Source organism: Ananas comosus, linkage group 5 (genome assembly GCF_001540865.1).
Source record: "Ananas comosus cultivar F153 linkage group 5, ASM154086v1, whole genome shotgun sequence".
Lineage (NCBI taxonomy): Eukaryota > Viridiplantae > Streptophyta > Magnoliopsida > Poales > Bromeliaceae > Ananas > Ananas comosus.
In genome coordinates, this window is record NC_033625.1 from 3,882,105 (window position 1) to 3,895,851 (window position 13,747).

Genomic DNA, 13,747 nt, shown 5'->3' on the forward strand with positions numbered 1-13,747 from the left:
TGGAAGCACGGAATGCTCCGTGCTTCCGATAGCATAGTACTCTCTCTCTCTCTCTCTCTCTCTCTCTCTCTCTCTCTATATATATATATATATAAAGATAAATTTTAAATACCACTTCTGTAGTTTCATATTTTTTCACTTTAGTATCCTGTGATTTAAAGTGTATCAAATTAGTGTTATATTGTTTTATTTTTATCTTTTCATCAGTTTTATTTATATATATCGAGAAATAATGTTTTATTTTTAATATAAATAATAATATTATATAATATTTTATTTATAAATATAAATTATAATAGTAATATATGTAATATGATAACTATTATATATTAGCTAATATATATAATATATAAAAAAGAATATATATATATATAAAATAATTTTTATTTATAATTTTTTTTTCAACAACAATTGTAATGAAAAAAACATTTTTTTTTTTTACAAATCAAATACTAGAAAGTGTAAAGTTTATTTTTCTCTAAAACTTTTGTTTTTGTTGAATTTTTTTTTTTCTACAGTTTATGTCGAATCAAACAACCCTTTACTGAAGGGATTGTACGCTGTCTCTTTTGGTTGACACGCTTCCAAGAAATTCTTATAGATTTTCCACATTTTTTTAGAGGCACGATTTGATGTGTGTGGGCGTGTGTGTGTGTGTATATATATATATATTATATATATATATATATATATATATATATATAATAATATAGTAAGAGCTAGAATACTAAGTATCACCCAAGTGATACTTGTGTGTTTTTAGCCTTGGATGGAAGAGATGTGAGGTTGAGATGATGGTGGGTAGGTGGTGGTAGTGGAATAGTGTGATCAAGTACCTATAGTAATCAAAAGAGATCCAATGCTAAAAACATCACAAGTATACTTGGGTGATAATTTGAAAAGTATTCTAGCCCTACTCATATATAAATATATTATATATATACTATATATAATATATATATATAATTAAAATCATGCAAAAATGTTTCAAATTAATTAAGAAGAATGTGGCATAATTACCGACAATGAATAAACTGCATGTAATGACAACACAATCGTTTTCCATAATAATTATTTATCCTTCTCCTCGGCTTTAACGCGGAAGCTCAATCTCCTCCTACCTCTCCTCCTCCTTCGCGCTTAATTCATGGCTCTCGACACATGTGTACGACAAAGAACGTTCCATCAGGTACTTTCCATCGCTCCCCTCCTTAATTTCTCTCTGCAACACACTATTTTTTTCTTTTCTAATTTATGTTTTTTCTTTTTTTTCTTTGTGAGAGATGAGGTAGACACGTTACCCGTTTCGTTCCGCTTTAATTATTTTCATTAAAACTAAACTTAAACTAGAAATAGTGAATCACTAGAATTCGAACTTAAAATCTTGGGCTACTAACTCACCAAACCATTTACCACACGTTTGGCTGGCGTAAAAATTTCGTGTAGAACGAGGTTTGCCCTCGCCACACTTGTTTACGTGACAACGAACTTTAATATCGTTGTAATCCGATCCGATAGTTATTAAATTCTATATTCCTAATTAATTAAATGAAAAGGGGACGACAAATTCATGGTATTCTCTAATTCTTAGGGTGGAAAACGACTGAGGCTCGAGCGAGCTTTGTCAGACGCTCAAACTTCCGCTTGAACATTAAATTTCGGAGCCTAAATCTAGGCTCAAGCTCAGCTTGAAATTAATTCGAGAGCCGAGCTCGAGCGGACCTAATTTCGAGTCGAGGCCCGAGCTCGAGTCTAACGAGCCGATTGAAATTCTCGACATTATATAATCATAGTTTAATCATTTATTAAGAACATTGACAACAATTGTGATGCGCAAACAATGTCCAATAGTTCAAAATACAAAATAATTGCGCAAAAATGTTGGCTGGAGGGTGACTGCCTGACGTGAGGTGAGGGTCTTGAGCCTAGTTTTAAAATTCGTGGAATCTATTCGCGAATTATTGCATCCAATTAAACGGATCCGTTTACGAATTTTTCGAAAAGGAAACGAGAATTATTGCGAATTTTTGGCCCAGCCGAATTATTCGCTTAATAATCGCGAATTATTGCCGAATATTGAAATATGAATAAAAAAAAAAAACTTATATTTTATTTTAATAAAATTATTTTATATATTTATATCTTCTATTTTATATTTTATACGAGCGATTCGTTTTTTTTAAGCCAAGTTTTTCAACGAATTTAAAATATAGAAATGAATTTGATAGTATTATATTGTATCGGGAATTATTCCTAAATCCAAATTTAATCTAAATGATGGATGATGAGAGCAGAGAGAGAGAGAGAGAGAGAGGAGCGGGGAAACAATTAGAATTTGTAAAATTTGAATCGCTATTATGTTTTAGGGTTATGTGCAACGAGCAAAAGTCATGAAAGAGAGAGTCAATTAATGCTAAATTCTAGAGTTCGGTCAATTGCACAGGTTGTACTTATTGGGAGTTTATTTTAGTAGGCCAAGCTCAAATGTAAATTAAAGAGCCTATTATAATTAAAATATCTTATATATATATATATATTATTGCGAATTTTCGAGCTAATTCGAACGAGCCCGATTAATCTCCTAGCTCGCCTTTGAAATGAATTTCGAGCCTTTTATTTTGTTCAAGCTCGGCTCATTTAATTTCGAGTCGAGCTCGAGCGAGCCGAATATCAAGCCGAACACGAGTCGAACGCGAGCCGGCTCGCTCGTTTGCCAGCCCTACTAATTCTATAGAAGAGGATGATTCATCTACATTAAATTAAATTCTAGAACTTGAACTTGATTCTGATCAATACTTATTATTTAGTTTTATAAAAATCGAATTTTGATTCTTACTTTAGAATCTGAATTGATCCTCCTTTGCAAACACCACCTGCTCCTCTTCTAACTTCGTTATTTTTTTCTTTCTAAATCAAAACTCTCTTTAAAACCTCTATATCTCCTAATTAATTAAATGATTTGTTATTCCGTTTTTCATTTCAATACAATATATTTTTATTTCTTATTTTTATTTCATTTCAATTATGAACCACAATATATCATGCCCTTTAATGAATCTGAGTATAATCTAAAATGTTTTGCTCGGGCCTGGCGTTGTTGGTGATGCGTCACGTACACACGTGCGGATGGTGGGAGAGGAGAGTTCGTAAATGTTGGTTTCGTTAGGTTGCACGTCCTCCCCTTCGCACGTGGGAAGCGAGACGATGAGATTGTTTGAATAAGGATTAATTCTTTTTTTAAAATTATTTTTTAGGTTTAACAAATGCGTTTGGGTTCTCATCTACATAACGCTGATGATCAATAATGCTTTGCTTTTATTTTTATTAATTTTGTTTCATCGTCGTGTCTTAGATAATTCTTAAATGCGGTTTGCTGATGTGATGACTGATCACGAGTAATGCTTTGCTTTATTATTATTACAGTTATTATTGTTATATTTATTATCTGTATACTTTTCGCTTACGGTCTATTTTGTTGATGAATGTGGTTATAAATTAGTATAATTAGAGCTGTATGTAATTGAAAATATTATCGGTTATATCTTATATCCATTTTATTTCACTTTTCACTTTATTACAGTTATTATTTCACTTTATGAGTACAAAAGGGACTATTTTCATAAGAGTATATATAGTAGCCGGACTATATATATAGAGAGAGAGAGAGAGAGAGAGTTGAGCTAGAATACTATCAGTAGCAAATGAACTCCGTTGCCACCCATTTGTTTTCGATGATGGAGCCTCCAAATCGACGATCGGTACCGTTGAAAATGATCAATACCACTTGAAATATTAAAAAATCAAATTTCATGCTTATTCGATATTGTTCTCTTATCCATCAAATGAGCGTAAAAATGAACGGCTAAAAATGAATATCCTCTAAAAAGTGATGATAGAAATTTTATAATCAAGATCGAGAGTATAGATCTTGTTCTAAATAGTTTAAAGAATTTTCTAACCAAAATTCAATTGATTTGGATAGCTTTACACCGTTAAACGAGAAAACGCCTTATATCTACCATTAAAATTACAAATTTTGAAACCCTTTGATCATTAGGTCAATGATGTCGAAAAGATTTGAAATTTGGTTTCTAGATACTTCAAATGGTATAGATCATGTTCAATGGTGTCGATCGTCGATTTGAAGGCTCCATCAGCGAAAACAAACGGTTGGCAATAGAGCCGGTTTGCTACCGACAGTATTACAGCTCAACTCTATATATATATATAGAGAGAGAGAGAGAGAGAGTCCGGCTGGGATATTATCAATAGCACGAAACATTTGGTGCTATCAAGTCACCGGTGCTATTAATAGTATTCCAGCCTAGTTTTATATATATATATATATATATATATATAGAGTACGTCTTCCGTACTTTCGAAAGTATGAAGGCATCTGTACTTGTAAGTTGTTTTTTATGATCGGACATTCGATTCGGCGATCGGCTCCATTAAGCATAATCTACGTTATTGAAATTATCTAGAAACCAAATTTCATAATTTTTCGACATTATTTACCATGCGATCATAGGGTCTCAAAAATGATTATTTTAACGGCCGATGTGGCACGTTTTTAAGTTCAACGGTATAGAAGTATCCAAATTACATTAAAATTTAATAGAAAATTCTACTTAACATTAAGGGAAAGAACAATATTTTCGATTTGAAATTTGAGTCCTTTATTACTTTTTTTTGAGTTTTTTTTATTTTCAGCCGTTCATTTTGAGGTTATTCGTTTACTAAGCAAACGAAGTCAAAAAATTATGAAATTTGATTTCTAAATAGTTACAATAGCGTAGATCATGTCTAATGGAACCGATCGCCGAATGGATGTCCCTTTATCGAAAATAATTTATAAATACGAAGGCCTCCGTTCTTTCGAAAGCATATGAGCCAAGCTCTCTCTCTCTCTCTCTCTCTCTCTCTCTCTCTCTCTCTCTATCTATATATATATATATATATATATATATAGGCTAGCGCTACTATACTCATATAAGTATAGAGCCCTTTGTACTCATAAGTTTTCGACCGTTCGGATGAAAAAATGTGTGATTAGGATAAGAGTGGTTGCGGTTAGGTTGATAGTGGATCCCCTAGGGTTGAGTGGGTAGTTGGTTAAATAGTATAATATAACGGGTGAAAATGATTAAAGGGTAGATCTAACGACCAAAAACTTATGAGTATAAGAGGCTTTATACTCATAAGAGTATACTCATAATCGACTCCGTTGAACATGATCTATACCACTTGAAGTGTTTAGAAATTAAATTTCAAATCTTTTCGACATCATTTGCCTAAGGATCAAAGGGTTTCAAAATTTATAATTTTAATGGTCGATAAGAGGCGTTTTCTCGTTTAACGGCGTAAAGATATCCAAATCAATTGAATTTTTGTTAGAAAATTCTTTAAACTATTTAAAACAAGATCTATACTCTTTATCTTGATTTCAAGACTCGTATCATCATTTTTTAAAGAGTATTCATTTTCAGCCATTCATTTTTCTGTTCACTTGATGGATAAAAGAACAATATCGAAAGTGCGTGAAATTTGATTTCTATGTAGTTTAAATGGTTTAGATCATATTTAACGGAGCCGATCGTCAATTTGGAAGCTCTATAATTGAAAACAAATCGGTAGTAAAACGGCTCGTTTACTACCGATAGTATTCTAGCTCAACTCTCTCTCTCTCTCTCTCTCTCTCTCTCTCTCTCTCTCTCTATATATATATATATATATATATATATAGAACTAGGCTACTATACTATCGGTAGCACGGAGGGCTCCGTGCTACCAAGTTGTTTTCGATAATGCGGCTTCCAAATCGACGATCGGCTCCGTTAGACTTTATCTACACTATTAAAAGTATTTAGAAACTAAATTTTATAATTGTTCGATATCATTTATCTATCAAACAAGTAGTCTAAAATTGAACGGCTGAAAATAAAAATCTCACAAAAAATGATGATAAAAGATTTAAATTCAAGATCATATATACTGATCTTACTCTAAATAGTGAAAAAAAATTTCTATAAAATTTTCATCGCATTTGGATTGTTTTACACCGTTAAACTCACAAATACACCACATCGGCTATTAAAATTGTCAATTTTGAAATCTTTTGATCACTAGTCAAATGATATCGAAAAAATCTGAAATTTAGTTTCAAATACTTTCAATAGTGTAGATCAAGTCTAATGGAGCCGATCGTCGATTTGGAAGCCGAATCATCGAAAACAACTTGGTAGCACGGAGCGCTCCGTGCTACCGATCGCATAGTAGCCGGACTTTATATATATAATAATACTCAAGATAGTGGCTAGAGATGCTTTTGACCAACATATGAAAGAGATCCAAAATTTACACACTCCACTCGAAGTTAATCATAAGAGTACTTTATTAGCTATATAAAAAGGAATTTATGCGTCCATGTCACGCTTTTTGACTCTCAAAAGCAATGTTCAATTGTTTGGCATCTTTTTTAGATTGATTGGACCGAGCTTTGATGTCTAATTCGAGTCTAGCTCGACTTGATCCCAACGAATTTATTGAATCTTATCAGACTAGTCTAGGACCTACACAAATCAAATCAAACAGATTTTAATTGAAATCTGATCCGATCAGGATAGGATATATCCAAACTAAATCGCGTTGGCTTTACGTGGTTACCACTATAGTTTGCTAACCCCTTTATCAAGAAGGCCTCGTTTTAAGACCCACTGAAAGATATATTTCATCTGGATCTTTCTTTTTTTGAATTCAAAGAGCATTCTCAAGCTAAAATAAGTGAATATAGTATAAAAGGATGATTAATCTTAAAATGAAAGCAGTGTAGCCTGGCAAGCAAGAAAATACATGCACAATACTAGTGCTAAAACTAATGATCAGCTTAAAAAATTAAGAGGGACTCGTCTCATCATCTAATTTAGATTAGAAAAAGTCTTGTTAATCAAATTAGAAATCACAAGTTCTGTGCTAGCTATTTTTACCGTCTAGAGAAGAAAAGATGGTTTGGTTTGGTATCGTCTTTATAATATAAATACCATAAAAAATTAGATCACAGGTGAAAAAAAAAAACTAGTGCTGCAGAGAAGGAACAAAATATTCCAGTAATCTATAACTCTCAAATTTTTTTTTTTTTTAATGAACTCTAGACCTTATTTTATCAAATATAATAATATTATAATTATAATATGTGATTAGTTTGTAACTAACTCAATGCGGATGGGGTTGTCGACTTGTCGCTGAGAAAATTGATCCAGTTCACAAGTGCATGGTAGACCGGGTCCACGTAGCGACGCCTTTTCTGCAATAAATACCAGAGCTGGACCCCTGAACGGTGCAATGTGAACTACATTTGCTTGCATCAAGCCCTCAATTGTAACCATCTCGGTGCAGTAGTGACACGGCAGACACGGTCCACGCAATTTGCTTTCGTACGAAGGCGCCTAATTAACCTTCCCGGTTACTACTTACACTGACACGTGGGTCCCACTTGTTGTCTTGTGGGACGGGACGGCCTTTGCAGCGTCCTCACGTGGTATATCACGGTTACACCGGAATCCACGCTCGCCTCCCCTGCGCCTCCTCCCCTTTCTCTGTCCCTGCCCCCTTCTTCGTCTCCTTGCCCTTTCCCAAAACCCTAACCCTCACCACCACTTCTCTCTTCGATCCCCTCTACCTAGGCGAGAGCGCGGCTCCGGCGATGCCGCGGCGGCGCTTACCCTCCGGCGATCCGCCGGTGCCGGACGATCTCCGGTGCCGCAGGGCCGACGGCCGCCAATGGCGGTGCCCAGAGCGCGCCCTCCCCGGGATCTCCTTCTGCGAGCACCACCACCGTCTCTCCCTCCACGTTCAGTCCAAGCGCAAGCCCCCGAAGCCCCGCCGCGCTCCCCGTCGCGCTCCGCCGCCGCCTCCACCGCCGCCTCCGCCAGATCCACCGGAGCCTGAGGTTCCCGACGACCAACTCCGCTGCCGGAGGACCGACGGCCGGCGGTGGCGCTGCTCGGCGCGCGCCCTCCCTGGCCTCAGCTTCTGTGAGCACCACGACCGCCGGATCCGCCGGAACTCCGCTCAGCCGCCGCCGTCGCCGGAGCACGAGCCGCTCGATCCGGCGCCAAGGAAGCGGCGGAGGAGGAGCGAGGAGCATCCTGCGGCGGAGGAGGCGGCGACGCAGCGGCATGAGGAGAGGAAGGAGGGGAAGAAGAGGCGGATGACGTCCGAGGCGGCGGAGGAGGCGGCGACGCCGGAGGCGAAGGTGACGCGGGACCTCCCGAACGGCGTGATGGTCATCTCGTCGACGAGTCCGGTCCACGAACGTCCGTCCGGGCCGCCGCTCGATCGTAAGCTAGGGTTTGAGCCGGGGTTGCTCGTGAAGAGGCCCATCCGGTCCAAGAATGTCGAGCCGGTCCCCGTGGCAACAGTGAAAGTTTGTTTATTCCCTCTTCTCCATTTCACTGGTTGTTATTTTAATATTTTTAAGTATTATTACTCTTTAAAAATTCTTGATCTTTGGTAAATCTTGTTACTTTCTCGGCGGAATAGATTTTTCCTGGTGGCAAAAGATTGAAGAAGGACCGCATAAGGACTTGCCACAGGTGCGGGAAGAGTAAGATGGCGCGCATTTTTCGGTGTAAGAGTTGCCGGAAGGAGTTCTTCTGCTCGAGCTGCATTAAGAAATGGTTGGCTTTGCTTCTGAATTTATTGAATTTTCACTCTCCAGTGTTTTCATCAACATATCGAGCTTCACATCTTTGTTTGCTCTTCTTGTTTATGTCAAAATCATGGTCAAGTTTCAATTTTAGTACCGACAAAAAGTCAGCCATTTGCTGTTGGAGATGAACAAAGGCACACCATTCACATGTTCGATGCTTGTAGATAAATTTGTGATGGTTGATAAGCTTCAAGCTTGATTGGTTTTGGACGAGGAATACTGAAAAATGACATTTTGATGTTTTTAACCACTTTCTTTCATTTTAAACAATGATTACATATTGAAACATTGTGATTGTGGCTATGAGCATTTCTGGAAACAGCTCTTTGTTCGTCATTATTGACTGCCAATTCAACCTAGCAAGGGCATGTTTTTTATTGATGCAACTGAAATTGGGTTGCAAGTCATGTTTAGTGAGATTAGAAACATTAGCTCCACCATCAAACATGACGATGCAAACAAGATCCACCTTTCCACAGTGTATTGATTTTTCTCCACTTAGATGTGATTTTGGATCTTTCTAAGGGGAAGCTGTTTCAAGGAATTTGGCCTTTAGTTTGGTGGCTGAGAAGAGTTTCAAGGAATTTAGCCTTTAGTTTGGTGGCTGAGAAGAGTTTCAAGGAATTTAGCCTTTAGTTTGGTGGCTGTTCTTCTCAGCATTGCCATTATCGATGGCAAAACTTGGTTTGTGGTTGAATTACAATTGCACCACTCCAAACACTCCCCAGTCTCTACTTCACTTACATAGAATCAGGATAACAATATCTGATGCTTTGAAGCACGACTCAGATCCACATTGTGAACCCTGTTTGCTTGCAGGAAATTGTCCTTGGAAAAAAAGAAAAAAAAAGAAAAAAAAACTGTTCTAAGCCCTCTTATTTTACTCACTTAAAAAGTTGACTTGGCCCACAAGATTGTAGCCAATTAAGAATTAATATATTAGGATAGGCATGGCAATCTGTCGCTCACATAGCTCTGCCCTTGTTTTTAGGAGAAACACTAAATTAATATGCCTTTAGCACATACTGGAGTTTTTGTTTTTTAATCTTAGAACCTTATTTGTGCTTTTCGCTGCTTTAGAATCTCCAAATTTTCTTCTTTGACATAAGTTCTATCAAAGTTTACTACTGCTAAAAGAAGAAGCAAAAGCCGGCCAAACAGATCCATAGCTAGCCTATTGAAGCATGGGCATAACGTGAGCTGTTACCAACCAACTCCAATACAAGGCAGTATACTTGCTATTGCCATTATCCCATGTATAGACAACTAAGAGTTGCGGAGAAAATAATATACTAACATTGTATGTATAGACATCTAAGAGTTGGCTTTGTTGACCTAAATCGATCTGCATTGTTGTGATTGCCTTTCATACCAGGATCTAGTTGATGTGAAGCTGTTGACATCATCAAATACTACTTCTGAATACTCGTGAATATGTTTTTCCATAGACTGACTTATGATTTTAGCATTAAGCTAGTCCAAGTTTTACCTAATATTAGCTTCAACCAGTGTTTTCGGGAACGCAGACCACTCCTCCAACTGCGATACAGATTGCACGTTCCGATTCATGGTAGGTTCCTGATATGGATCGCAAAAAGTGGCGAACCAACTATCTTAGAAAAAATATTTAGGTTTTCTCGATCTGATTTGTTAGGTTTCCTTAAATGCAAAATAGAGTAATACAACAGAATTATACCCCTGGCCTTAAAAACAAGAAACGGTGTACGGTAACAAAGAGTAAGTTTATGATTTTTTTAGATGCCAATCGATATTAATATTCCAAAATGAACCACATGTCAGATTAATGATATGACTTGCCCTACTCTCCTTTTGCCACATTCCTGAGAAACTTAGTGTATTGCATCACCTAACCTGTACCACATACCATGTTGTATCCCATTCGTAGTAACATTTGGCCTTCAACTGCATGATTAAGGTTGTACTATGATAACATAGGTTTTGTTTCTTTTAGCTTTTGAAATCTCTTGTATTTAGTATTGTCTCTATTTTGCAATCTGATGTATAGTTCATATCCCTTCAAACATCAACTCTAAAGGACTTTAGTTGGTATTGAGTCAGAACTAAATTCTCCTCTAGATCATTTATTCTGACTAATAGTTTGATTTAGGTACTCTGGAATGTCTAAAATGGAAATAAAATTGTCTTGTCCTGTTTGTCGCGGCTCTTGCAACTGTGAAAAGTGCATGCTGCGTGGAGAAAAGGACGATGTATGTAAGGTATGCTTTGCCCTAAATCTTTCCATTTTCTATTCTTCTCATCAACTATATGTGAAGCCACCTTTGGCTTATCTCGATATGCATTTTATTTAACCTTCAGGATGTAGAAGACAGTCAAGCGACTAATATTAAAATCAAGTATGCCGATTACCTTTTCTCTCATCTGCTTCCTGTCCTAGGAAAGATCAAAAAGGAACATATTGATGAACTGGAGATAGAAGCAAGTAGACAAGGTTTGTTTTTAATCAGAAGTATACTAGTCAATTTTCTTTCTTATTATTTTGACTGATTTAACTTGTTTTGCATTAGGAACAAAATTGACTGCCGTTCGCCTTCAAGTGGTGGAAAATGGCCGTGATGAGATAGTTAACTGGTATAACCTGACACTCATCTTTTGACAATATCACTTCCGTTTGGAGCTAGCAGCAGTTAGTTTATAATTCTTCTTCTTTCATCAAGTTATGCCTGTTTTTTTCTAAATTTACTACCTTTTCCTATATTTTCCGTCGATTTCTTAATTTCTTACAAATTTTCCTATATGTTCGTTAGTGTTGTTATAAAAATTCTGGCTTCTCATTGTGCTTTATCGACTGCTTGGAAACAGCAATCTCTGCAAGATGCCGATTCTGGATTTTCTGAGAAGCTGCTCGAAGTGTTCCTATAAGCTTGAGTATTCTATAGTGTCACCTAAATAGCTTGGNTTTTAAAGGTACAGATAATATTTTTTTTATAATTAATATAGTTCATTAAACAAAAGAAAGTATCTAACATACAACATACTAATATAATGAGTAGGACTACTGTGCTATTAGGAGTACAGTAGAGCTTTGTGCTTTTAACTTCCTAACCAACTATTAGTTTTGATGAATAATTAGGATGAGAGAGAGAAAAAAAATTAGGAAGAAATTCAAAGAGGAGAAATTGAGACACCAAATTTTGCTTTAATTTTTTTTCTTTCTCTCCCTAATCGTCTATCAAAATTGATGGATGGTTAGAAAGTTAGGAGTATAAGGACTGATATGCTTCTAATAGTACAGTAGTCCTGCTCTATATATATATACCCAATGAGTGAAGCAAGGATATTTAGAAAAGAAGTATTAGGTCTTTCCCTAATTACAGCACAAGTGTCAAAAATTTTTAGCTATTGCAGAATCTTAATAATTTCAACTTTTTAAAATAGAATGTCTCTAGGTGATCATTGATCAAATCTTGTCCAAAAAAAAAATAATGAAAAAGATATTCATATAACCAAATGGTCCTCCATATTGAAATTAATTGCACTCATTATAGTAACGCAAAAGATGGCTCACAAATTCTAGTGATCACGTTTTGAGCATCAGTCATATCAAAAAATTGCGTGTGGACATCCACTTATTATGTGTTGTTGGAAGAGATAAGCCTTAGCATGTATGTACTTCCAATTTTATAGCATTATTTTGAAAGCTAAATCATAACAAAAAGTTAAAAGAAAATTAATCGCTACCATAACCTTAAAAGAAGATTAAGTTAATTCATTATATGTTGCAAGCTATACGAATGGTGAAATTTAATGTAATTTAGGTGATTTCATTATAAGGTAAATTTAATTATCTTTAGATGAAATAGAGTTCAACTAAACAAGTTGACTAGCTTGTATTACTATAAACCACTAAGGTTTCCTGTCCCTACAATCCAAAATTCATTGTAATTTTACAACTTGATTAATTATCTGAAAGTCAAGTTTCATACACTAGTTTTGTTAAAATTTTTTCCTTTTAATAATTTTTCTAATACTAAAACCAAAAGGGGTTGGCTTAATTCTATTAGTTTGTAGATTAATTAAGCATTCCTTTCAGCAAATTGGCAAGATTTATTAACTGTAAATGTTGATGAGAAATGATTTATCCTATTGAACTAAATTAAAAGGAAATTGTAGTACAAAATCCTTGATAAAAAGAATTAATTAGAATACGAACTCTCTTAATTAATTACTAATCCATCCTATTGTGTGATATAGTTTTGAATATTGAGGTGTCAATTGAAGTTCCTGTCAAACAATAAAATCGTACATTTTTGGCAATTAAGAAGGCTCAAAGAAATTTTAGTTTTTTTTTTTTTAAAGAAAAATTTTAGATATTGTGTACTTGTGTTCTAGTAATTAGACAATTCAACTACTCATCTAACACGTACCATCTATGCACGTGGCACCAGTGATCCACCGATGATACTGGATGTGTGCCTTTTTAATTCATTTTCTGTTATATATGATAAATTATTATGTTTCTCTCAGGTCAAATCAATTAATAGAGCTTTAATTTACTGCACCAAAAAATTCAAGAAAAATAGTATTAGAAAAAAAAAAAAACAACCTATATTCGCTGGGGACCGATTGATTACTGAACATGGTCAAATTTATTTAGTAGTGATTTGTAACCGGCTCCTTAATTATATTTATATGTGAATATAAAAATTAGTTTTGTTGATAATCTATTATCTTGGTTTCATTCTTTGTTTATAACATGTCACTCTTAATTTCGAGTGAATATTTATATAATATGGTTTCTTATTTTTTTTCTTTCTTTCTTTGGAAAACATAGGATAATATATGTGTATATATATAGAGAGAGAATTGCTTAGATATTATTGTGAATCGTTTTAATTGTGTGATTTGATCGATAGGAGAAGCTAGAGTACACTGAATTTAACCGTAAAGCTTATCCCCGTGATGTGTACGAGTCAACAATCACGAGAGGGAGAGGTTTGAAATCGACATGCCTCAAAAATATTACTTTTTTTTTTCTAATTTGTTATCGTTTAATAA

General features: G+C 35.4%; 1 protein-coding gene across 1 annotated transcript; it reads left to right on the forward strand.

Moving 5' to 3' along the window:
- Nucleotides 7,470-11,642, forward strand: LOC109710298 (serine/arginine repetitive matrix protein 1-like). The gene is made up of 6 exons (XM_020232805.1): nt 7,470-8,425; nt 8,542-8,678; nt 10,839-10,947; nt 11,048-11,180; nt 11,257-11,320; nt 11,552-11,642. Exons 1-6 carry the CDS (start codon nt 7,703-7,705, stop codon nt 11,640-11,642), a joined length of 1,257 nt encoding a protein of 418 aa, XP_020088394.1. The 5' UTR covers nt 7,470-7,702.

Excerpts from the sequence above, each read along its gene's own strand:
- LOC109710298 (XM_020232805.1), top strand. The coding sequence starts at position 7,703 with ATGCCGCGGCGGCGCTTACCCTCCGGCGATCCGCCGGTGCCGGACGAT. Across the intron at positions 8,426-8,541 it reads TCCCCGTGGCAACAGTGAAA|ATTTTTCCTGGTGGCAAAAG; the intron begins GTTTGTTTATTC and ends TCGGCGGAATAG. Across the intron at positions 11,321-11,551 it reads CGTGATGAGATAGTTAACTG|CAATCTCTGCAAGATGCCGA; the intron begins GTATAACCTGAC and ends GCTTGGAAACAG.